Raw genomic sequence first — 27,260 nt, forward strand, 5'->3', positions numbered from 1 at the left:
CCAACAACTTCCTGTCTTCTAACATTTCAATGTAATTAGAAACAGAAATGAAAATTAACCAGTTTTTAACGTTTTTTTTTTCTTTTTTCTATTGCTTCTTCACGTTATAAAGATGTCTCCAATTTCAATCTAAATTTGTTTTATTTTAAAATGAAAATCAAATAACCATTATTTTATTAAATATATATTTTATATCCCTTTTCTGAAAGGAAAATCCAATGACCAAAAAAACACACTGACTGGAAAAGTTTTGAAGGCGGGGCCCCAACTTCCACAATCTCTGTACAAATAAAAGACAAAAAGACAAATAGTTTCTCAGAATAAAATCTTAATATTATTAGCAGTTTTATAATGTAATCCAATCAGCTACTACTACAGGTATTTGTCAATAACATATATAGCTGATAGCCTAGATTGCATACATTCTAGACTTGACATACATACATAACAAAGTTCAGCAACCATATGAAACATTTTATACAGTTGTTGATGAACGAAGGGTGAGTAAAATATAGATCTACAAAAAAATATATTTTTTATTTCTATCATCATTAGCACACTGAAAACATTCATCAGGTTTGAAGTGAAATGATCTTACGCACACGTGTCAGTGTTCCCTATTAATGCAATGAAAGCGAAAAAGGTCAAAACAGTTTTCTTTACACTCAAAACACCAGGTGTGCATAAAACTCTATATATAAAACAGAAATGTTGTGATGAGAACATGGGATCACAACAACAAAAAGTAATTTGGTCTGGCATTCTCTGGAGAACCTGCAATCAGTTCAGTTTGTATATACAAATATATAAGTTCACAGGCGGAGCCCGCGGTTAGGCAAAAATCAGCAACAACCTCACAAAACATAAATGAAATCGTTTATTTGTTATAGCTAAAAGGCTTGATCGGCATTGCAACCTTCACGCCTCAATAGTCATTAAACATGAAGAACTATATTAGATTTTGAAGGCAGAAAAGTGCTTGAGGAGGTACATAAAATAGTCATTTCAAAACATAGTGATATCTTAAAAAAAAAAAAAAAAGAACATTTTACATTTTGTTTTTCATTTTTAATATTGCATATACAATAAATATATCATCAGAAACTTTAGTTCTGCCTGATGACTTAACACTTAGTACCAACAGCTTACACACAGGCTGTTGTGAAGTCCAGTGGTATTAAAACCAGGTGTAATAGTTGAAAACTGGGCTCATCCATTAGGTTTTTGTTATTTGAGCTTGTCATTGTGAACAGTCCTCCGCACTGCTTCAGCTTTTTCTTTCGTCTTCTCCTCTTCCTGTCGCTTCATAGCTTGGATCACTGCGATCTCTTTAGCCTCTTTCTTCTGATTCCTCGCTTCAAAAAGCAATCTGAATTAGGTAAAGAATAAAGGGTAAACATGGCTGATTTTACACACCAAAAAGCCTGTTACACCGTCAGAAGGATTTTCATCAGCGATTCCCAAACTTTTTTAAAGTCCCAGACCAATAATATAAATATCATATGCAAAGCAAGTGCATTAAACTGTTGTAGGTTTGAAGAGCGTATCCAAAATAAATAATGGTATGTAGTTTATTTTAAAAATAAGATTTAACTTTACTCACTTATGAGCTGACAGTGATTCTCAACTGGTGGGTTGGGACCCAAAAGTGGGTCGCGGGCAGCTGGTCAAAAATAAATAAATACTTAATATCTCTCATGTTTGACTTGTCTTTTATTTTGAAATAAACTTTTCTTTTGACCGGTGACATGTACTGAGTGCACATCATACTGAGATTGAATATGAGCATGCGCGCACATGCGTACTACCGGAAAACTAATTTTGCTAAAAAAAATATCATTTATTTTTGTTTAATTTTGTTTTCAAAGTGAACGGACATGTGTTTTATTTGTCTATTGGATTATGTTAGGGTTAGGGTTATAATCTCAGTACGGAGGTAAACACAGTATGTGACACCGGCATGCTGTGAATGCATGTTGCACAGGACAACATATAGATTTATGTTTTTAAAAAAGATTATATATGTGTGTTTTCAACAGCTACTTTTGAAAAACCAAATTTGGTTGGTTGAATTTAAAAAAAAAAAGTGGGTCACGACTTAATGACCGTGGCAAAATGTGGGTCCCGGAGTGACCAGTTGAGAACACCTGATCTAAAAAAGTTTCCGTGATCACTTTTAGTTTTGGAACCATAGTTTGGGAAACACTGATTTTTCAGATGCTAAGGCGTACGTTATGGATTTTTCAAGACTTTTCTTCCCTTACCTGTTTTTGATTATTCTTTGCACTATTGCATCAGTAGTAAGGCTGTTCCCACTGTCGACTGTGCGGAGAATTCCTTTTCTCCTGGGCTCCTGCATTTAAAGAATGAAATAGAATTAACAAAAACATTATCTTTGGAAGTGCAGCCCAATCAAACTATTTGTGGCCTTACGACATAAGGATCAGATCCATCTTTGTCTGGATAGATTTCTGTCTTTCCGTGGCAAACAAGATCCACCTGTGAATACAAAGTCATTATGTAAATCAAGATATGATGATGGCTGTGTTCAAAATCACATACTAACGTATGTACTACTCATACTAAGTGTGACGTCAAAATGAGTATGTACTGTAGTGCGTTCACATTAGATCGTATGGAAAGATTGAGTGTGTGAGAAATGCCCACATGTATGCTATATGGGGACATTTTTCAAGTATGCACACAAGTCATGCTCAACGGCCCCATGATGCATTGCGAGCGCAGCGTAAAATCTTCCTGGGACCATCTTCAAGCTAAAAGTCAAACATCCCCTTTTCAAAATAAAAGCATCTCTCCTTGCCTTACATTAGTTTTTAAGGCTTATGTAAATTGTTGGCTCTTGTTTTGAAGTTAACCAAAAGTTCTGTCAGCAGCGCAATGGCAGGTCAGAAAAACTCCAAAATGTCAGCATGAAATGTGTTTTCCGTGAGTTTTCTGGATCAAAATGACAACATGTTGATATTCTATTTGGTCACTTTCTCACTTAAAATGCTTTCAGAACTTTCAACTGAGATATTTAGCTTCAGTGTACTTCAGCTTTTTGTCGTTGCAGGTTCAAAATGCATCTTGGGAAACTTGGAAGTATACTTCAGTGGGAACGCACCATACTAATCATCCATCATCCTAACCATACGTTTAGTATATAGTAGACAGTATATACTCATTGAGTTTGTAATGCATAGTACAGTGTATGCCATTTCAAATGTATGAAAACAACATAACAAATACCTTAAAGTGATCCAGCAAATCTTTAGTGACTGCAAAAGGTGCTCCAATCACCACCTCTGACACATACTGGAGAAAATAAATGATTGATGGATGAAAATGATATATTTCACAATATTATGTGCAGTGATTAAGGAACGCTAGAAGGGAGAAGCTACCCGACAAGCCAGCACGCTGAGGGTTCTCTCGTGGACATTCATGATGGGGTAGTTCTTGCCTTTATATCGATTCACCTCCTGCAATATGTGAACAGAAAAAGTTCCAATACTGACCTCATGGTGCCAATGCACGTCTATAAGCAATAAAGAAATGATAAGATTGTATGGATAGATGGAGTATAAAAAGTCTCACCTGATCAAAGTGCAGCCCAACTATAATATATGGTTTTTCAGAAAGCTTATGCACCGCTTCCAGGAAGTCCACATGTCCAATATCTGAGCAGGGTCCAGTCAAGGATACGTTTCTTTGTAATCATTTGTATCACCTGTTAAACACTGCTGTTTCGTGCCTTATCTATTCAGTGTTAATTGTTAAAGCAGAACAAAGTAACTTGCGCTTAGCACTCCCCCTAAAGGTCCCTTTGGTTATGTCACTGTTGTAAAAACTCCGCACCCCCCGCTGCCTGCCCCACCCCACAGCTACATGCGCACCTTTGCTCTCCCAAGACGGTAGCAACCGATCACTGAAAAATCCTAATACAACAGTGACACTAAGGGTGCCTTCACACATATAGTGCCATGTGACCATGTGAACAGTATGAGGAAGAGAGACAAGTAAAATAAATTAATGATGTGGGAGTAATACCGAAGGGAGTGTGGAGATGTGTGCGATGTGTTTGTTTGTGTGCTGACAAAGCAGCTCTGAAAATGGATAGATGGAGAGATAGACGATAGATGGATGGATATTTGTGTGTGTGCTGCCTGATGGAACGCTGGGTTGCGCAATCACAGACACGACGACGGCGGTACATTGCTGTGTGATGGGCTGTCACTGCATGGAGTTGCTCCGTTCCTCAGACAAAGGTCTTCTCTGCCTTTTTTTTTTTGCTGGCTCCGCCATGATATAAGTTTGAAAAAAGTAAATTTGTAGACAACCGTGTGGTCATAATCTAGCATTAGTTTGTATTGGGCTGCCGTAAAGCAGCAAGTCTTGCCACTGGGTCGGAGGCAGGAAAGTTGCAAGTGTGGTTTTCTGGCCAGAGACTGCAGGGGGGGGGACGACCAATCACCACAAAAATACTTGTATTACCCTCATGAGGACTATGAGAAGAATTTCTTAAGGTGAAAAAGTTACTTAGTTCTGCTTTAATGTGCACATGTGAGGCCAAAATATTTGTATCTTTGTTAATTAAGAAGTCCTCAAAGACTGTTGGACGGACGTTGTTCCTGAAATAGTCACATCGTTGTTGTAACATTGAGTGATGAAGTTTTAGTTCTCCTAATCTGGTTTGTTTCTGTTTTTTTTCATGTTAATGTGAGAGTGAGAGCTCTTCTGTTATATAAGATCTTTGTGAGTTTATCAGCAGGGATTGGCTTCCTGGAGCTGACGTCACAGTGTGGTTTCAAAGGAACTGTTGATGCATTGATAGATTTAATCTCGATCAAGATTTATAGATTGGGGATTGATAGAGATAACCCAGTGTTCATTACACCATTCCTTGTTATTGTTTTTCCTCACACTACATTGAAATGATTTCAATCTCGAAACAGTATTGAAGTTACCAGATCTAGCAGCATATTTTGGTTTTAATGTTACTATTATTTTCAGTGGAATTGTTCTCCTATCCACTACAATGGGATTGTCATATATTGGAGGAAAAAATGTCTTTTTTTAAACTCTAAATTATGAGTTGTTATTTTAGTGGGACATCACAAAGAAGTACATTTTTCTTTGGTTCTCTGGAGGAAACATATTATTTTGTTGTTGTTTGCAGACTTTAGCAGAGTGTTTTTAAACCTTGAGGTCGAGACCCCATGTGGGGTCGCCTGAAATGTCTAGTAATCGATTTAAATTACTGATTAAAAAATTATTATTGCATTTTTTAAAAATGATTATTCGTTTACAAATATAAACAACACACAATCTTAAAGAACTGTATTCTATACTTTGACTTTGTGAAATATAAATGTAGATAATATTAATAATAACAAAATGCAGCATAAAAATATCTGAGCTGGCACAACTTGTTACTAATACTGGCAAATCTGTATTTGTAAAACAGTATGATAAACATGAAAAAAGAAGTCTTTAGGGTCGCCATAAATTCTTGATATGAAAATGGGCGGGCTAGATTTCTAAAGGAATCATTTTTCCTTTTTTTTCAATAAGGATTTAAAAAAAAATCTTTATTCATCCATCTATTTTTCTGGATTTCTTAGTCTTAGGCTGTGTCCAAATAGTCCCTCCTATCTCCTTTCCTATCCACTTTTCCATAACCCTGTGGAGAACGTCACGGGGTTAAGGAAAGGTGTTAGGAGAAGAGATAGAAAACAGCCATCACGTTTGTTTTGACAATCAGACGCACTTCCAATAGGTGACGTAATAATCTGACGACCGCGAAGGTTAGTGAAGTCTGCCGTGGTGAAAAAACTACAAATTTCCAAAAATGGACTAAAAGCATATTTATAACACTTTCTGCTGATATAATCTAAAAAAAATCACACTGTTTGCACGAGGAACAAAAGTGAAACTAAAGAACGTCACATTGAGAATGGTTGCTCACACTCATCTTCCACTCACTAATATGAATTATGTTGAATAAAACATAATGTGCCTAAAAATGTCTCTGATTTCGTATTCTTGAACCACAGAGTGTCTGTTTTATGTCAGTTATAATCTGATAATATGCCTTACATATAATAAGATATGGGTTTTAGAGTATTTATTTAAAGTTGTTCAAGGCATATTATTGCATTGGTAACTTACATGATCTTTGTTACTTGTTAGCGCTCGGGTGTGCGTGTCCCTTTAAATGTTGTCGCCGCAAGGAATTGTGGGTCAGCATTATCCTTTGTTAAAGGATGCATCACTAGGCTCAAGGAGGTAAAAAAAAGAAGTATTGAGCCTCTTTTCCTGAGCTTAAAGAGAACTCCGACGCTCTTTATCATGGCCACCACTTAAACACTTCCTGGGGTGAAGGAACAGTGGATAGGAGGGACTATTGTGTTCCAGCAGATGAAACACGTTCCCCAAACATGTAAAGTGCTGAAAGGATACGGAAGAGGTCGAAGCCTCCTGCCACATAGATGATGGTGTCTCCAGGCTGAGGCTCCTGCCCTGAGGCAAACTGGATAATCTTCTGCGATGTCTGCAGGAACTGAGACACTCCTGTCCATGGACTGTGGCTCTTCTGAACACGTGGACCCCAAAATCAAAACAGCAGTAACAATGAGCACAAATGGATGGAGTAGCAATGGGAAATGCATGCATGAATATTTATGCTTGTCATTGTGGAGCTAAAATCAAGTATTGTTACCAAATAATAAAGCAAATATATTTACTTATTGCATATTTCACACTCGTATCCTAGTTCAGAGGTGTCAAACCTAAACTCTAAACTTCAATACAATCTTAAGTAGGTCAAACTACAAAAAATATGGGACAATAACCTTTTAAATAATGATAATTCCAACCTTTTTTTTTAACATTTGTTTTAGAGCTGCTGCTATTGAATATTGAGTTTTGAGGTTTTCTATTAATATACTTTTGCTTCATTAAAGCTACATTTTTAATAAGACTGATCACAATAATACACACCAATGTGTTTCCTTATTAAGATTTTCTTTCTTTTCTTTAAATAAACAAAGATTTGATTGCAGAGTAAATTCATCCATCGTTTTTGGTATTCAAAGACCACGAGGGATCAACATTTTTCAAGTGCATGCCTGCATTACAATTTTACAGATCACAGTAAATCTAAGAAGGAACATAACAATAAGTCACAGGCATCTGCAAATGAATAACATTAGAAATTCATATTGACCAACATTTCTACATCTGTGGGGAAAATCATTTTTTTCTGTAATCTGCTGTTCAGGTCTAGGCTTTGGTTTGTTTTCATTTTTAATATCTGTTACGTATATGAAAACAGTGCAACTACCATTCCACAAATTAGGAATACCAATTATTTTTACTGAATATTTTTTTACAAATTGTAACAATATGACATATGACATCCCTGTATTGAATAAAGAATTTTACACCTTAATAGTGCCTCAGATCTACAGTTTTGGCTGCCACTGGTATTTTGTATTGTTTTTTGACATAGTGGAGAGGCAGGTCATATAATTCGGCCCGCAGGAGACAGTTAAACTGAAGATGTGTAAATTAAACAACAATAATTGCAGGGGCTCTCAGTTTTCCCGGTGCTTATATCGCATGATTGCAGTGATTATTTATGTTACACTGTTGAAAAACCCAAAATTCTTACAAAATCCTTCACTTTCCCTCAGATTATTACATAATATTTCCCTTAATTAAATAGAAATTGGTCACAAAATCTAGGAAATTTAAAGTGAATTTCCTGTTGGAACTGATATTAATCACTTATTGCTTGGATATTGTCGGCCTCTAACAAATTTAGTATTTTATGTATATGTAGAAGTGCAAACTGGGGCACAATAACTTCAACATTTCTAATTTTCCTGACAAAAATCTGTGGCCCACTTGAGATCAAACTGCTCCATGTTGGACCCCTGAACTAAAAAGAGTTTGACGCCCCTGCTTTAGCACTTTGTCCTAAATGTTACAACTGCTTATGATCTGCTGCTACATAGTCGCTATACTTACCGTTCCAAAGTTGTCTGTGTGCTGCTGATAGTCTGAACTGTCCTGAGAGGAACAAAGAAGAAGAAGAAGAAGAAGAAGAAGGAGGAGGAGGAGGAGGAGGAGGAGGAGGAGGAGGAGGAGAGGAAGAAGAAGAAGAAGAAGAAGAAGAAGAAGAAGAAGAAGAAGAAGAAGAAGAAGAAGAAGAAGAAGAAGAAGAAGAAGAAGAAGAAGAAGAAGAAGAAGAAGAAGAAGAAGAAAAAGAAGAAGAAGAATCAGAATCCTTTAGGCTTTGAACACTGATTGATAGAGCAGATAGATATAGACAGACAGATAGATAGATACTGAAAGACCTTTACTCACAATGTTGCTGTGGTGTGCTTTGGTCAACAGCAGCATCCGACCAACCAGGTCTGTGGTTGAAACTCCCTGAGTTCTCTTACACTCCCTGTAACAGCAGCACATGACTGAATGACACGTCATCTGGATCCAAATTATCCGGATTTGGAAAACCCTTTTTTTTGCTAGCCAGGATCAGGTAATCCTTCTCACTTTTATGCCGGTTTCTCAAAACAACATTGGATTGGATCAACCTGATCCAGATACACAGTTTTCGAGATTACCAAATCCAGATTGCAAGTGCTCTAAACGGAACAACATATAATAATGTGGGCTACAGCTACTGTATGTAAAGAACAAGAGGTAGAAGAGCCAACATGGGGTCACTGTAAAGGTTTTCTATTTTGAGACAAAACACAAAAATAACAAACATCCACTTTCATTCATAATTTCTTTTATGACCCCTCATCGGAGCCACAAAAAATATACAATAACAAATACATTGTGGATATTTTGAAAATGTCTTAAACAAGGCTAAATGTCCAATAGTTACAAAATAAATAATGTTCAGGGTTCTTCCTTATCTGAGGAGGACAAACCAGCATTTTCAAGCTGTGCTGTACAACTGTTTTTGACAGTTTCATCTCTGATGATTGTTTCTTTGAAATTAATATACAGTGATGACAGAAATCTTCAATATGTTTTTGTTTGTTATTGAAATCTGTTTGGGAGGATTGTTTCATTGTTTTCACAAGATCATTTTTCTTTGTTGTCAATACTAAAAGGCTTATTTGGTAGCCTATATCTACGTTATTTACTTTATCACTGTATTGGTTAAACAAGTCAAGGGCAAAATATAAATCAAAGTATATACACTAAATGATACAAATGTATTATTTGACCAATTTTAAAGTTTGACTACATTTTCTTCTTGAAATCCACCTTGAAATCCTCCCCCCTGTTGGGATCAAGATAATCCTGTTTTTTTTAGATCAAAGTTATCCAAATCCTACTGAAATGCAAACTGAAGGTTTGATCCAGATTAAAACTAGGATTGGAATCTGTGATCTAATCCGTTTTCATAATCCTTATTTCCCTTTCGAACAACCGTTTTTTTTAAGATTTGATCCCATCCAATAACCAAAATCCGATCAGATTACTTTTGAACAACTGGCCCCTGATTGTTAATCTGAGCCTGTGTGTGATCAGAAGGAAAGCTCACCTGTAGCGTCCTGACTTCTTCACCTCTTCATAGGTATCCTTCCCATCCACTGTTAGTGTGATGTCATCTGAAAGGAGTGCACACATGATACTGCGTCATACTGCGTCTTTAAGTGTTGCACCATTGTATCACCTCATCTTATCAGATCATTATTATGCCTTTTATATTTGTTTCTGCTGTGATTGTGTGTATACGTTCCTTAATTTACAGTGACCATTCTGACTAAAGTAATGAAGCTGCTGGAGATTATATTTTTTATCGAAAACAAACTTTAAAGCGGCAATTTCTCTCTTTTTACTGGCAAATTTTCTTCGATTTATTGATGTACGAGGTCCACACTATGGCTGTGTTTGAAATGGCAAACTCTGTACTATGCACTACAAACTCAATGAGTATATATACTGTTTACTATATACTATAAGTATGGTTAGGACGATTAGGAAGTATACTTCCAAGTTTGCTAAGATTCATTTCGAAAAAACCTGAAGCACACTGAGGCTAAATATCACCGTTGATTTGCCACCTTTCAAAGTTCTGAAAGCATTTTCAGCAAGAAAGTGACCACGAAGAATATTAACATGTGCTCATTTGATCCATAAAACTTGTGGAAACACACCCGCCATTGTGCAACTGACAGAACTTCCAGTTAACTTCAGAACAAGAGCCCTATTGAGTAAATTGTTAAACAACTAATGGAAGACAAGAATAGATGCTTTTATTTTTAAACGGGGATGTTTGACTTTTAGCTTGAAGCCGGTCCCAGGATGATTTTATGTTCCGCTTGCAATGCATCATGGGGCAATTGAGGCTGACTAGTGTGCCCACCGTGAATACTTCAAAAATATCCCGATATTGTATATATCCGGTTATTTCTCGTGTACACAATCTTTCCATACTATCAAATGTGAACGCACTACATACTCATTTTGATGTCAGACTTAGCATGAGTAGTACATTAGTATGCAATTTTGAAACAGCTTATGTCTTTTATCTGACAAAAGATTATCACCTCCAGCAGCTGTAACCCAACTATTATCCATGGGGTCAGTTTGACCCCATTTAATGTTTATCATTCAAAAAATAATAGTTGACTTTATTTTTTGCTTCATATTTCATGACGTTTCCTAATTTGATAGGTACATCATGCTGCTTTTTTTTCAATGTGCTGAACACATCAGTTCAGTTCAGTTTATCAGCCATTTGCAGTATGTACATATTACACACATTGGCGTTCCACTAGGGTCAATTTTACCCCAAGCTGTTTTAGTTGTGTAAAACTTCCGTCTGTCAGCTCTTTCATTGAAGTAGAGGAGAACGTGTCTGAGACAGAGGGTTTCATGGTGAAAGTTAATAAATATGGGGGGGGGATAATTTTGGGATATTTGTATATGTATATATTCTGTTTTATTGCTTTATTGTGCAATTAAATTTCTTGCAACATGTTTTTCCTTTTTTCTATCTGTACCGTGTAAAGGCCCATGTATATATATAGTGTATTCCTATTATCTACTGCTGAAACTCTTTATTCGTCCGCCTTGTGGGGACAAATAATGGATATCTTATCTTATCTTATTTTATCTTGTCTTATCTTATCACCGCAACCAATAAGGTTCATGATCATTAATGTTGTCAGTGAATTTGAGAAGATTTGGATTAAAACTATTCAAGATAAATTAATTATAGTTTAAAAGTTTGGCCTGATGGTGGCGCTAGAGAACAGGTCATGGTTTCATTATCAAGAGGTTATTTATATAGTCAACAAATAGGGATGTAACGATTAATCGTAAGGCAGTTAAAATTCATATTTTATTCGATTCATAGGTATCACGGTTGACATCGATACTGTGAAAATTGAATCGCAGTACTTTTTTTAAACAGCAGAGGGCACTACATATTTATCCTTCTCTTGTCCAGAAGTGTGGGCGGCGGGCGGAATCTGCTACTACTTTCTTTCTGGCCGCCTACTACTCTTAAACATGTTCATAAATGATTCCTTACCCCTTTAGCACCGAAAGAATATCTGTAATATTATGTGAATATCTGAAATAGTCAAGTTTTTCTATTAGCTCTGTCTGCTAGCACATAGCATCTTTTCTTCGCTGCAAGAATATCTGCATGCCAACTGATCACTGGGTTACCAGCACCCTCTGCTGGTCCAAACAAATATCTGACTTAAATACAGTGCAATTTTTTTTAAAAGTCCAATTGTTAACAAAATACATTTTCAGTTGCACTTTTAAAAAGAAAAAGAACTATTATGCAGTTTTGCATTGTTTACTATAGAACCAGAATTTAAATTAATAGGCTTCTTCTTCATTTGTATTATTCCTTTATTTATTTCATTCAAGGTTTATTTTTAGTTGAATTGCATTGTTTTGAATAGTTTATCAAGGGATTCTTTTGACAATAAAAATAAAAGGAAAATAGTACAGTATTTTTCCCCAAAAAAATAAAAGAATATTTTTCAGTCATCATTTGTCTACAGTCCCATTTTGTAAAATAAATCGTGAGAGAATCGTATTGTGAACCCAGTATCGTGAATCGAATCGTATCGGGAGTTGAGTGAATCGTTACATTCCTATCAACAAATAAACAAAGTGCTTGACACAAAAACACGGTCAACAATTTCTGAACATCATTTTCTGAAGGCAAATGTCCATGGGGTCAGATTAACCACAAGGGTAAAATGTGTAATGTAATATTTGAGGATAATAGGGGATGATAAAATGACTAAGGAAGAATTACCTAAAATTCGAATGATATACTTTCCCCAAAATGTAATGTAGCTCAGGTTGGGAATTAGTACAATTAAATCCAGGCTCAAACAAACATTTGACTATAAAGATGATTGTGGACATGAAGAAGTGTGTTCCAATACCTCCATGCACGCAGAAGTCACAGTTGTACTTGTTTAGAGTTTCCAGGGTGGTGACGTAGGGAGCACCTTCCACGACCTCATCCACCCATTTTATGGCCCGCACCATCTTATATCTTTCTTCCTGAGTGAAGACTGGGGGACCTTTGTGCTTTGCAATCTCGCCTTCAAGACAAAACATGGGCAACATGTGATACTAGTGACAAGGATGGAAAACCTAGATCTCTATATGCAGGAAACAGGAAAAGATGGAGTTCATTTTCGTGTCAGTGGGACACTTCATCATTGCCATATATAGACATGTTGCTGATATCTACAAATAAAGAGAACCTTAGTTACCACAGTCATAATGTTGTAAAGTCACCACAAACGTGCTGAGTCATCCTACTGCAGTCATTACGAACTCTAGTTTGTAGGCACAACAAAGCTGCTGGTGATACAACTTTTTTTGCAGTTTGTAAATCATCCACAGTGAGTAAATGAAAGTGAGGTTGTGTAAAATATAGAAAATATAAGGTGAGGTGGAACAGTTATATATGCAACACAAGTAGCTTTAAGAGTGTTAAAGTGTCATTTTAAAAATGCAGGATATTTTCTTTGTTGAAAGGGTTTTTTATTGCAGTTGATAAAGTATTTTATTCGTCAGTGTTTTTGAATCATAACAAAGTTGCTCACAACCCTGCTATCAAAACAGATTTTACAGTGGATGATCAAAAATGTTAATAAAAGCAAGGAAGTGAGATTTTCAAACCATATTTCAACCAAATGAAAGACCTCGAAAGTACCTCAAAAACATTGTTTGTTACTATGACTAATCAGGACCTTGGCACTAAAAATACCATTGCATTTATCCATTTTTGAAAGAATTAGAAAGATGTACGTCCCTGTCACTGCAAATGGAGAAGAAGCATGGTTGCATCGCCTTCATTTGACCTGAATAAACACATTAAAACCGTAGTAACGTGTGTGACTTACATTAATATTGTTTAAAGTGTATTATCTGTTGTTATTTGTTTTGCTATTTGCCCAAAAAATCTACTTAAAAAAAAATACTTTGTTGGATATTAAAGTTAAAGTGAAACTATGGATACATAATTCAGGACAGTAGTTCTTCTCACCTGCTTTTCCTTCAAGACACACCTAACAATAAGTTGTGCCCCAAATTAAAAAAAAAAAATAATTCACTTTGTCAGATTTATATAGTGAAAAAAAAAAAATCAGTTTGAACATTGCACTTGAGCTGATACAGATTAGTACAATATGGTGGCAGAAAAACAGTTGGCATTTTGTGAAAAACATGAAATTTCCAGCAGGTGGTGATGCTAGAAAGTGAAATATTGTACAAACAATAACTGTCATTTTAGGCTGAAGAAAAAAAGGCGATGGCCAGTGAATTATCACACAGTGAATGAGTTCATATATAATCGATTAATATGCAATAATATGTTAAAGATGTTTTTGAAATCTAAGGATTATAGTAAATTGATTTCCCTTTAGTTGCCTTACAATAGGCGGCTCCAAAATCACCTCCATGTGATCACCAATAATTACATTAGTTGTTTTCATTTCTGGAAATAAAATAGTGACTTCAAAGTCCAGAGTCTTACTGTCAGTGTGCACTCCAACAATGAGGTAATCTCCCCTGGCCTTGGCTTGTCGCAGCTGGTTGGAGTGTCCATAATGCACCATGTCATAGCTGTGAAGTAAAAAAAACATTGATTATAGTTGGATTAATAATTCACATCAAGCATTTGTTTCTGGGTTGTTGTTTTTTTCATTCTAGCTGTGATGCTTTTTTTATTATTACACCTTATTGGAGGAGGCAACCTCTGTTTATCTCTCTGTCACCATGGGATACAACTCTTTATAGTGTTTTCTTTCTTTTTTTTCAAATCCCATCATTACATTATTCCACATGACCTGCTAAATATCAGATCAAAGAATTACGATGGTCAATGTTTTTTTTTTTTTCCCTCTATCGTCTCTCCTCCAGGATGAAGATGCCATCTGTAGATAATTAGATTAGCACAGATTGCAGACTGAGGATGTAACACAGTAATCTATCATAGTAACAGAGACCAGATGGGCATTAGTCTTTGCCATTATTATCATTGATGCCAACAGCAAATATCAGTCACTTTTCTTTCTTTTTTATATTTCAGCTCTACTATGTCTTTCCATAGGAGAAAGATGTGCTCTATAGCAGAGGAAGTCAAACTGCTTGATCTCAACTAATGGGTAACACTTTACTTAAAGTTTTATACATAAAGGCTGACATTACGCTGTCATTATCATCTGTCGTCAGCAGGAATAAGGTGTCATAAAGGCTGTCATTAAGTGTTTGTTACCCTAACCCCTAATCCTTTGTCAATTACATTTTTCAGTTAAAAATATGTTTTCAATTACCCATGTTCAATTACGATCACAGTGACCAGCATTTTTTCCAAATACAATTAAATTGCAATTATTTTTTTATCTTCAGAAAGTCAATTACTAGTACATTCTCAATGACTAAAGTTCAATTACAGTTAATCACATTCACAATTACTGAGTCTGAAATAAATAACCTAATAAAAGTTAACCTTCCTCTTGTGTTAGCTTTCTCTTAGCATCTCTCATGATAACATGTCCTAAATCTGCTGTAAAATACACTAAAAACAAATATCTATCATCTTATTTCTTTCCTATTTATTGGTTTCCTTATTAGGCTTCTTAATCAATGAAAATATAGGTTTTAATATTTTTTGTGGAGCGAATACCAGCGTGCGCATAGCACGTGTTTTTACATCCATTATTTTGCACTTATTTGGTGTTGAGAAACATTTATTTTCATTTTATTTTGAAATCACCGCAGAATCAACGCGGGTTACACCGGTGTCATGTACTGAGTGCGCATCGTACTGAGATTGTATATGTGCATCTATGTCCATGCATGCACATGCTCACTACCGGAAAACACATTGTTGCTAAAAAAAATAAATAACAATTTTTGTTTATTTTTGTTTTCAAAGTTAACGGAGACCTGTTTTATTTGTTCATTGGATTAGGTTAGGGTTAGGTTAAGGTTAGTACGGAGGTAAACTCAGTACATGACACTGGATGGAGGGTTAGACCGTAGAGGGGGAAAGGGGGTCTGAGCAGCTGCACTCACACTGATATACAAGCACAGCTCTCAAGTCTCACACGTTGGGCCTGAGACACATGCATTTCAACTTGATGTGAGTCACTGAGTGCGTGCATGCGCGCGGCTGATGTGCATGCGTGTGTGTGAGAGTGAGCCCACAGAGGAAAGGTAGGCTGGTAGTGAGACACACACACACACACACACACACACACACACACACACACACACACACACACACACACACACACACACACACACACACACACACACACACACACACACACACACACACACACACACACACACACACACACACACACACACCAGAGGTTAGATCGGGCCCAAAAAAATCCAGCCCGACCCAACCCGAGCCTGACCCATTAACTTAAAATGTAGGCCCGAGCCCTGAAGCAAACCTGACGTAAATTATTGTTTTATTGAATGTATTGCTGCCGGTAGATTAGTAGCGCGGCGCCTCGCATGGTTAAAGGAGAGCGAGGGTGTGCACACACGCACTGCAGCTCTGCCCAAAAGGTATTGTAATGGCGTGACTCGAACCGTTATCACAGTTTTACAGGCTTTAATGGAGGTCAAACTTTATTAATTTATCATGCGCGTGTGTCATAGAATTAAACCAGGGAAATTGCACACGCTATTTTAGTTTGCACCTGCACATATACCCCTTTATAACACTACAGAGTACAGAGTATGTACACCTCTTTGTACATCCAACCTTCAAACACATACTCATTTGGTCATAATGGGCAACTCTAGTTAAGCCCGACGACAGTATATGAATACATACTTCCGATGGGCACTGTACTAGTTCATGTTAATGACAGATTATGACAGTGTAATGTCAGCTTTATGTATATTCAAGTAAAGTGTTACCTGCTAATGTTATTAGCATTAGCTGCTGCAAAGCAATGTTAGCAATAATAACACACAAACTAATGTTTAATTAAAACATATAAACAAATAATCGACATCATGTTCATGTTTGGCACTATGTTGCATTTAAAAAAAAAACAATGGAAAAGTTGCACTTTCTGTTTCACAGCTAATGGTAACTGAGCCAGTTGCTGTTTCCAGCCTCAGGCTATGCTAATGAAAAACAGTAACGGCATCTTAGATGTGGTGTCACAATACACACCACACACACACTGAGTCTGGACTGAACTTTGGAGTTTAAATAAAGTTTGACCAAAAATAAATTTATAATATAAGGCAGGGGTCACCAACCGTTCCGAAACCGTGAGCTATCAGTTTGATACACAGAATTACTACTACAATTTCCCAGTTTCACTTTAATTAAAGGGAAAGATAACGAAGAAAGATTTTGCATCTACTAAAAAAGTTAGGAAATAGGCCTACTTAAGTTTCAACATGCAACACTATTTCTTTTTAATTTATGCCATTGTTTCATTTTCAAAAGACCACTTCTAAAACATTTCATAAGGAATCACCATGTTCCTGTTTTAATAGCCGAAACATGTTCTTACAATTTAATAATTATGTAAGATTTTATAAAACTGTTTTTTTGAAACAAACATCAAAATCTAAATACCAAATCTGCCGCATCTTTAATGAAATCCTATCTGCGATAGTTGAACACATTTGACTCAATGTTTCAGTGAAAGTAAACATCTAAGGATAGTTAATTTAATACAAAAATGTATCAAATGCAGCAGTATTTAACTCTACTAAAGCTCTGACTAGATCTGTCAACTGAATTTATTTTTGTGAGTTTGAAGCCTGGTAAATCTTATTTTTTTTAGATGGAGTTAACTAGTGACTAGTGCTGTAGTTAAAACAGGCCTGAGGTTCACCTCCCATGGTCCATGCGGGCTACCCGGGGCCCGCACGCACCGTGATATAAGGCAACTCAATGCCCCCAGATACACACAATGAAGATGTGGATGAGTGGCTCATTGAGAAGAATATGTGTTCAGTTGTAATTAGATCCACGTGTCCGAAGGTCTTGGGAGATGCTACAGACCAAGAGGAATGTACTAAGAAAGGAGGAGCGTTTGGAAAGGCATGAAAAGAATAGCTTTAGAAAAAAAAGTCTCAAAGTTACATAAGAGCAGTGGGCTGAGTTCTACGTGCCGAAACAGCTTGATGCCTGCAATGTGACCACTTTCCTGCTGTATCTCCTTGGCATGGCATAGATCAGGAGTATATCTAGTGAACTAAATAAAATATTAATTGCTGTTGCTTGGTAGCAGATGCCAAAAAAACACCTAAGCCTCTCAGGGGCAAAACAACATTTGGACATAAGTATACAAAGTGATAAAGTGAGCATAGGTTAAACATGCAGACACAAGACTTTTAAGAAGTAAACAGATATTGTCTTGCATCATTGAGGATTTAAAGATCTTGTTTGCACACACACTGACTCAGCAGATACCAAGGAGAGGACTTTAAACTGCTATGTGATGATGCTTCTCATATAACTGATCTTTGGCCCTTTTTATTTCCTCTCGTGGTGACAAATGAGAAAAGTAATCAGGAGAGAAATCCAAAGGTTTCAGTGCCTGGCCTTATTTCATGGAATGTTCCAATACTGCTGACACAGCAGGACGTCAGCAAGAACGTGACAGCCAGGGTGGAGGTCAATTAAACTTCCCAAGATGTACGTTTGTACTTTTATAATTTGTAACTTTTAAATTTTTCTACTTTTAAGCCCTTCATCCCCAGACATTCTTCAACCCATTTTGACCATTCAACCTTTAACATGTTCAGATACTACCTTCAACCTATTTCAACTTTTTTCAACCTATTTCAACTTTTTTCAACCTATTTCAACTTTTTTCAAACTTTTCAACCCATTTCAACCTTATTGCTAATAATCAGCTATTGCTAGGTTAATTCTTAGCTAATGCTAGGTTAATGCAATTGCTAGACTAATGCTATTCATAGGTAAATGCTAATGCTAGACTAATGGTATTGCTAGGCAAACACGAATGCTAGGCTAATGCTATTGATAGGTGAATTCTAATGCTAGGCTAATGCTCTTGCTAGGTGAATGCTCATGCTTTGTTGGTGTGAAGGCTTTGTTGGTGCTAATGCTTTGTTGGTGCACAGGCTAAATTAAGGCTAATGCTAGCTAATAGAAATGCTAATGCTCGTGAATTCTAATGCTAGCTAATTTTAATGCTAGCTAATGCAAATGCTAAGATAATACAGTACCATGGGCCAGCAGCTGCATCCTCACTTGTATTTTCTTCAGAAAATGTGAATATTCTAGTTATTATTGTAATTGCAATTTAAACAAGTTCGGATTAATTATGGCCCGGCCAGCGCAACGTTTCTGCGCCAATTAGCACATACCATGTTCCCAAGAATACAGGGGCCCCTGGCGTCTCCGTGGCACATACGGAGTAATGGGCCCCATTCATGTGTCAATGATTCGGTACCACCAACTGTCTCAATATTTGACACAAAAATAAATGGGAAAACGAGTTTAATGGAAATTGCCGAAAAAACCCCAAAATTGAGCATTAATGCGTACACATCCATAGATTATACCTACCAAATTTGAACTAGTGTACACAACAAGAACAACAAGAAGAACAAAGTGAGTGGCGTTTTGAGTCCGGTAGCCCAGCCTAAAAATCTGTTGCAGTCGTAATCATAATTAAATTGTATTTCAGTTTAGATAATTCACTTTGTAATTGTAATTGCCATGAAAATTCTATAAAAATTCTCAATTATAATTTAACGCAAAACTGGGGTACCGTGTTTCAGTTCTATGTACAGTTCTACACATATGTAGTTAACATCTATTAAAATATGCTTCATATCAAGCCTTTCCACATTTTACCAATTTCAAAAATTGAAATCGAGGGGTATACTGACACAAAAAGGGCTCAGACACCCACACCAAATATATTAAAACCTATATTTTCAATGATTAGGAAGCCTAACAAGTTGACCAATAGATAACACAAGAGGAAGGTTAACTTTTATTAGCTTATTTATTTCAGTCATAGTAAATGTAATTTAAATTGAACTTTAGTAATTGAGAATGTAATTGACTATCTGAGGATAGAAAATAATTCTAATTGGAAAAAATGCAGGTCACTGTAATCATAATTTAATTGTAATCAAACATGGGTAATTGAAAACGTAATTGTAACTGAAAAATGTAATTGACCCCACAGCAGTGGCTCTGTTGACGTTAGCTCTCTTTGCATGCTCACCCCACCGGTTAATATTCCGGCATCCGAAATATTCCATCAAACTATAGACGTAAATGACTGGAATTCTGCAAGCAAAAGCATCCATTATCCCAGTGTTGATACACAAAAATTCCAACTATCCGATTAGAAACAGCAGCCGAGGCTGGGTCTGTTGTAAACTCTGCTGATGAAGGGATTCATCATATTTACAGTACGGCAGAATCTGCAGGTCTCAACCACTAACATGTTGTGGTGACTCAGTCGTGTGTGTTTATATTTAGACAAAAAACAAACCTGAATAACAAAAATAAAAGCATTAATAATTGTTTAGAATGAAAAAAAAAAAAAAAAAAAAAACAGAATAGAAAAGAAAAGTAATGCGAAAAAATGTGTCCACTTTTCTAAAGTATAAGCCACACAAAAGTTATTGCTGGCTATTTTGAATTGAGTGACACATAAATATTTACTCTACAATGTTGTTGATTTTTACTGCCAAGCTACAGATTTAACATTTCCCAAACTAAACATAAAACACTATATTGGCTTAAATGAAGTAAACGAAAAAATATTGATCCACAAATATGTTGCAATTTTTTTGTCCCAATATCAAAATTTGATACTGCTCTGCAGAATTTATTTTGTTTTTATTTATTCATTAATTTATTAACCACCACACGTGTATATGTCCTCATAGGTTAACACTGCATGTAGTGCATGTTTATGTGCAGTTGAAATAAATGTCTGACTGACTGACTTGTGATGGGCATTGCCTTTTGGAACTATGACTCATACATTGTTTCTAGAAAGGTAGGATTCAACTTTTAGTTTTTTTTTTTTTGTTTGGAAAAGGAAAATAAGGTAATTAATCACAATAAATCACAATTGCAATATGAATTAAATCGTAATAAAATTGACTCGGGACAAAAGCATATTATTCGAGCCCTGATAATGGGCAGTGGTGGCCTAGTGGTTAAGAGCCATCACTGTGGGATGTTGAGCAAGTCCCTTAACCCTTATCCCTTAAGCATCCCCAGGGATGGGTTAAATGCAAATAAAGAATTTCATGTGTGTAGCTTTACATATGTGACAACAGCAAAGATTATCTCTCACTCCTATGATTAATCTTTATTTCATCATTCAGACAAGGGGCTCTATTTTGAAAACTTAGTCAAACTGACACTTTAATTCCTTCCTTATTTTGTACTTAGAGCTTATTATAGGGCTTATAATAAGGGAGCAGCCAGTTAGCTTAGAGGACATAATGCAAGTCGTGAGTGCTTGCAAGTTTCTGCTTGTCTTTTTTAACCACAATGTCCTTCCTATTTACTTCTACAGCTGCTTTAGTAGTTATACATCCACCTTACTAAGTATGACATCTGATCCACTCTTTTTAACCTGTGCTAAACTAACTAGATTCAATCTCATTTGTATTACTACTATAGCTTTAAGTTTGTTTGTTTTTTTCCCCATTAAAACGTTAGTTTTTTTAATCTTAATAAGAAGCAAATACAAATAAAGCTGCGAGCGGCGTCGTACGGTCCCAAGGAGTGGCCGGGGTTGGTAACCCATGTGAATCAAATAAGAGACTGTTTGAACTTTGTATATGAGAGTTATTGCGGTTTTCGATTATGGCGTGCACCATCTGAGAACGCAAAGTATTTATTTATTTATTTATTCAGTTCATTTCCGACATGGTTGCATTCACAGAAATTCATTTGTGGCCGACTTCCTGTTGGGTTTTGGGCGGGGTCATAATGTAACTTTTTGCTCATCTTGGGGTCAAGAACACATGTAAATTTGATGAGAATCCATTGAAAAATAGCCAAGATACAGCATTTAGAATGTGATGGCGAAGGATTTTCCAGTGACATTATAGGCCCCTCCCACTGATCACAGAATGTTTTTTTCTTCATCAGCGACCTGCTCCCATTCTATAAGATTCATCCAACACTATTTTGAAGTCAACACAACTGATCGGCTTTCTGCTAGAACTGTTAGTGTTGGACGCCACTATAAGCGGCACCCTCTGAGAACGCAGGGCATGATGGGTAATTTTAACATGAATTCTTGTTTAGGGCTGGACAACCATCATGTGTATCAAATATCAGGCGGTTTGAACTTTGTATATTAAAGTTATATGCATTTTCCTATTATGGCATGCCATAGTTGCTAACAGTGAACACGACTGTAAATGGCGCCAGTCAAAAACGCAAGGCATGATGGGAAATGTTTCAAGGCAGTCATAAATAGGGTAGGGTAAATGTCATTTGTGTAAAATTTGTGTCAGAGTTATGGGTTTTTTTTAAATTGTGGCATGCTTCAGCAATTAGCATTGCAACTTTGCGGCGGAGCCACAACCAAACCGTTAATCGGGCAAACCAATCGATTGTGCGGCTCCATCGTATTTTTGGCATCTATAATGCGTGTTGTGCGTGCATTTTTTAACGATTTTTTTTTAAATTTGCGTCAAAATATCTAATTGTTCAGCAGGCCTGAGGTGTGTGCAAATTTTGGTGAGACTTTGGGCATTCTAAGGAGCAAAACCGAAAATACTCAAGAAAAGCAAGAACAATAGGTTCCTACGGCCAGTATGGCCATCGGACCCTAATAAAACTATATTGGTACAAATTGGTACATTAAATAATTTTTTTTTTTTATTTTTATAAATTTTTAGAAATATTCTAGCAACAGTATTTATTTATTTATTTTTTTCATTTTTAAATCATCATTAGTAAGAATAAGAAAGAAGAGCAACAATTTCACTTAGTACAGCAATAGTATATAATATGTATATAACGGTATAATATATATTAATACTTCCTCAATACACATAATAAAAGGTATATATTGGGATATAGTATACTGTGAATTGAAATATTGCTACACTATATTTTGTATTTAAAATGTAATTGATGAAATTTGTGTAGTAAATATTAAATAGTAAAAAATTAATATTATGTACATGCATGTGTATGCATGTATGAATTAATGAATGCACAGCATGTGTATATGTTTGATGTGTATGTATAAAACTTTGTGTAGAATATATATTGAATGTGTTTTGTAAAAATATTAATATTAGTTTCCTAATGGATTTTTTTTTTAATTGGTGATATTATTTAGAGAGCTTTTGCTTCAACCTGCACCCTTATGGCTGATCAGTTAGACAATTGAGCGTTGTTTGTAAATTTCAAATTCAAATCTTATGAAATGTTGGAAAATGTCCTACCTCTGCTGAAGCAACAGATGCTGAAATTTTCCAGCATATCATCAGATGTTCAATCTGGTTTATGATCGTGGAGGATGAAGGAAGCAACGCAGAGAAGGAAATAATCTTCTTATGTGTGATCGCTTTTGAATGTAGATGTAGTTCTTAAAACATTTTTTAAAAAATCTTTATTGGTAGTTTTTTTTAATTTTTTTAATTGAAGTAAAATACTTATATTTGGTTTTGTTTACTTTAATTTAGCTAATTTAAGATAATTAAATTAGCTGAAATTAGCTAAGAGTTTACGTGGTGCTTGAATTTATTTTTATTCTTTTTTTTTTTAACTGTTGGACAGTGTTTAAAAATTTTAATACATTTTATGTTGCTTTTTTTATTTTTAAAACACATACTGTTACATGTCCTGACTGAAATAGATTTTATAAATGGCTTGTGATATTTTTTTTGTTTATTTATTTTCAATAAAACACCATTGTTACACTTTTGGATTACTATTATTATTATTTATTTTTTTTGTGTGTGTAGTGCAGATTTTTTTTTTTTTATTCTGTTGGTGTCTTTACTTCATTATGACTTATATCTTTTTTTCTTTTCTTTTCATCAGACAGTATATGTATTAGGTCAGGATGTCTTGCCTTATTGCTAATAGTTGTGGATGTCACCTCGGTTCTCTCACAGCTGACATGGTGGAAGGCTGCAATGACAACCAAACAGTTGGCAACAATCCTCACCTAAATACACTGTGTCTGATTAAAAACAAACGTGGGCTACGTTTTTGACGTCGTCTGCAGATCCAAACCGCATCAGACACAGTAAGAACCCAGCTTTTAAACGGAACTGGGACACCTTGTGGCCGAATCAGCAGCAGACCCGCAAACCTGAGCCGTTACTGGGACGAATGTTAACGGTTGTGTGGCACAGACACGGTCCAGCCTCTATTTGTTATCTGGTGTCATGTCATAATAATGACAGCGTAATGTCGGCATTTATGTGTAAAACTTCAAATAAAGTGTCACCTTCATTTCTATGTAATGATTAAATCATATTGTGAGAGGGTGGATGACAGGTTTAGGGGTGTATGTAACTATAGAGAGGGACACGTCCATCAGGGTGTGATTTAAAGTAGTGAGGCTTGCTGACATATGGAGGAGGAATAGGATGCATCATGGCAACAACGCTGCAGCAGGGCCTGAGGTGTAAGCACGACGCCCGGTTTAAGCTCTGAGGACCGCTGCAGCATCTGCAGTGATCATCCATCCATTCATTCACTCACCAGCCATCGCACCACACCCGGATCCTCCGCCCCTTCTTCTCGGGACTGCATGCAGCAGCTCCGGGGCTCGTCCCTGCGTCTTTACCGGAGTCTGCGGTGACTTTAAGGTGATGGTGTCCGTTTTTGATCATCCCTGATCCGATGGGTGGGTGGGTGGGTGGTGGGGGGTGAATGATCCCTGCTACAGTCCAGAGGAGCTCCCCGGACCAGGTCGTTGAACTGCCCAGTGTGACAGCCGGTGTGCGTGTGCGCGTGTGGTTAGCAGCGATGACGTACGAGCAGTGGTGCGATGCGCCAACGCCTCCTCTACGACGTAACGACGTACGGAGCGTAATAACGTCTAGTGACTGCTTCTAGTGACTGAGAGAACTCTCCGGTTGGCCACGCCCCCGAAAGATCTAGTAAGGACACATTAGATGCTGTGACGCTTTCCTTATAGGGATACATCAAAACAATCACTAGATGCCTCTGAGGAAGACTGGCAGTTGGCAGTCAAAACATGTCAGGAGATCTAATTTCCTGAAAAAAAAAAAAAAAAGGTGTCTGAATAATCAAAACCTTACAGCAAGTTCATTTTGTCTTCTTTTTTTAAATAATATTATTTCAGATGAACTTGCTGGAATTATCAAGAAAGATTTATGCCAAAAAAGAAAGAAAGTGTAACACACTATTATTTATATTACTGATGCAGTGCCCGTAAGTACTGTATATATTTAGCACTGTAATATAGGCTAGCATACATCTGCGGCTTGCTGGGAGAGAGAACTACAAATTAACTTTCTTCTGTTGATTCTTGTTTTTATTTTTTTTTATTTTTTTGCCATTAAAAGAGGCCATTACGTCTCAAAATAACTATCGATCTTTATTACGTGTTATTAATGTGTTTGTCTGTTTGTGTACAACGATAACTTGAAAAGTTGTGAACGGATTTTGATGAAATTTTCAGGAAATGCTGAAAATGTGTCAAGGAACAGCTGATAAAATTTTGATGTGCGATGTTCTGGCAACCAAAAGAAAATATATAGATATATATTCATTTTCACATCCACACTGCAGAACTCCTGTTTAAACACTGTTTTAGAACACTGATGATGTCATCAGCGTACGATCGTGTACACAGACACACACACACACACACAAACAAACTGACCAACATACTTCTGAAAACCTATTTCGTTTTGGAACAGTGTCTCCGTGGAGACGTACGGATCCAATCGGCCATTTTCAAAAGTCTGCGCTAAACAAGCGCGGGTTCATTTGCATAGTGCCATTTCATAACACATTATCGCAAGACACTTCACAGAAAGCATGTAAAAGACCTTACTGTTTGTTAACTATTTACTTTATGACTTTGATGCTTTAGACCCACATTACATAAATCAATTTTGTCCTGTATTGTTATGTGGGGTGGAATTGCTATAGCTAACGTCCAATCCTCCTCCTTTACATGGGCTTGGGACTCTGAGAGAACCTATGACATCATCATCACCAGCAAAGAAACGTCTTTATTCGAGAGAACCTGTGAAACAAATTTCTTAACATTGAGCTGTTCTGCAAAGCTGCATTTATGAAATAATTTATTAACGGTCTCATTGCAGTACAAACAAATCCGACATTGCACACTCTTGAACCAAGCAGCAGCCATGTTGAAACTCTCAGGTCTGTCTGATCCTGATCCGCTGAGATATTTGAGGAACAGACACACACAGACAGAGTTTGCTTTATAGATATAGATAGATAATAACACAAATCCTGATCCTCACACCCAACCCTGACATTATCATCTATTTCCATCCTTTAAGACATGTAAAATAAAAAATGAAAATGAAATGCAATCTTACACTTGACTTTTATTTTCTAATTGATATGAAGCACCACAATATAAAAAAAGATTGAAGAAAACAAAAGTGCTGTGATTATCATTAATGGGCTGTCGCATAAATTAATCTATCGGATGTTTTGTGCGCACCCAACACCATTTCAACTTTAAGTTTTCGTGCTGCTTGGAACAAATTTCAAACAGATATATTTTAATCAGAAGCTGTTTCCCAATCTCCAACCCTTAACCTCAGCCTCGCCCTGAATAATATGTTGTTTTCGTTTCTAATCAGAAATGAGGAAAATGAATTAATTACGGTGAAAGTTTCACAATACCCTGTGAGATCATGTTGATCATTCTCTACTTTTGAACATGAACACGCACGCGGAAAACAAAATTACCGGCTCGAACGTTAAATTAAAACATGTTGCCAATACAAAAGTAATCAATCAGTATTCTTAGATTCACATTTTCCCGCAGTCTTTATATCGTGACCCACTTTCTTTTTAGAATTCAACCACCCAATTTATAATTTTTTTTTTTTTTTTAAAAAAAACAGTTGTTGAAAACACACATATGCAATCTTTTTCACTGCATGCCTGTCAAAAGAAGTTTCTTTCAAAATAAAAGACAGGTCCAACATGAGAGACATTAAGTATTTATTTTTGACGAGCTGTCCGCGACCCACCAGTTGAGAATCGCTGCTTTAGAGCGACAAATCAAAGAAGTAAAACTGTTTTTCAGCTTCTTTTAAAGAATGACCTTGATGTGACCTTTAGCCAGTCCTACTTAAATGATGCTGTAGCAACAGCATCATTTTCAGCAGTCACACATTGTTTTTCTATTAATTTCCCAATACATGCTGAAGGCAGGTTTTGTCGATTTTGCTGACGTGAGTGCATCAGGCAGGGGAATCCATCAGTGAGGAGAATGTGGTGTCATCTGGTGGAAAAATAAAAAGCTCTAACACATACAGCAATGGGCCAGCAGAGGGAAACCAAAGGCCATATTCCACCAAACAGGAGCACAGTTGCTTCCAGCTGGGTCACTGGGGCACCAGATCTTCAGTAACATTCAACAAGAAAAAAAAATAAATATATGGCACTTTTTTGGTTTGGTTTGGAGTTTTACATTCAGTCCTTGGGTTAACATTTAATTAGGTTCAAGAAGTGTTGGAGGTGAATCACT

At 36.4% G+C, this 27,260-nt stretch overlaps 1 protein-coding gene across 2 annotated transcripts; it reads right to left on the reverse strand.

Moving 5' to 3' along the window:
- Positions 1 to 308: 308 nt before the first annotated feature.
- LOC114468919 (ethanolamine-phosphate cytidylyltransferase-like) lies at positions 309 to 24,579 on the reverse strand. Of its 2 annotated transcripts, XM_028456092.1 has the most exons (13): positions 24,254 to 24,578; positions 14,054 to 14,142; positions 12,450 to 12,611; positions 9,572 to 9,638; positions 8,374 to 8,458; positions 8,035 to 8,076; positions 6,463 to 6,595; positions 3,598 to 3,680; positions 3,405 to 3,482; positions 3,250 to 3,315; positions 2,434 to 2,499; positions 2,265 to 2,353; positions 309 to 1,369 (listed from the first exon to the last, which is right to left on the reverse strand). In XM_028456092.1, exons 1-13 carry the CDS (start codon positions 24,382 to 24,384, stop codon positions 1,228 to 1,230), a joined length of 1,233 nt encoding a protein of 410 aa, XP_028311893.1. In that variant the 5' UTR covers positions 24,385 to 24,578; the 3' UTR covers positions 309 to 1,227. The 2 variants fall into 2 exon arrangements, with proteins under 2 accessions (XP_028311893.1, XP_028311894.1); XM_028456093.1 differs by lacking the exon at positions 8,035 to 8,076 and having other exon boundaries at positions 24,254 to 24,579.
- Positions 24,580 to 27,260: the final 2,681 nt, after the last annotated feature.

The sequence above is a fragment of the Gouania willdenowi genome, chromosome 8 (genome assembly GCF_900634775.1).
Source record: "Gouania willdenowi chromosome 8, fGouWil2.1, whole genome shotgun sequence".
NCBI classification, from domain to species: Eukaryota; Metazoa; Chordata; class Actinopteri; order Blenniiformes; family Gobiesocidae; genus Gouania; species Gouania willdenowi.

Coding starts and splice junctions, on each gene's coding strand:
- LOC114468919 (XM_028456092.1), bottom strand. CDS start 24,384: ATGATCAAAAACGGACACCATCACCTTAAAGTCACCGCAGACTCCGGT. Junction 14,143..24,253: donor CGGGTGTGGTGCGATGGCTG/GTGAGTGAATGA, acceptor TTTACTTCACAG/CTATGACATGGTGCATTATG. Junction 8,459..9,571: donor AAGAAGTCAGGACGCTACAG/GTGAGCTTTCCT, acceptor CTGCTGTTACAG/GGAGTGTAAGAGAACTCAGG.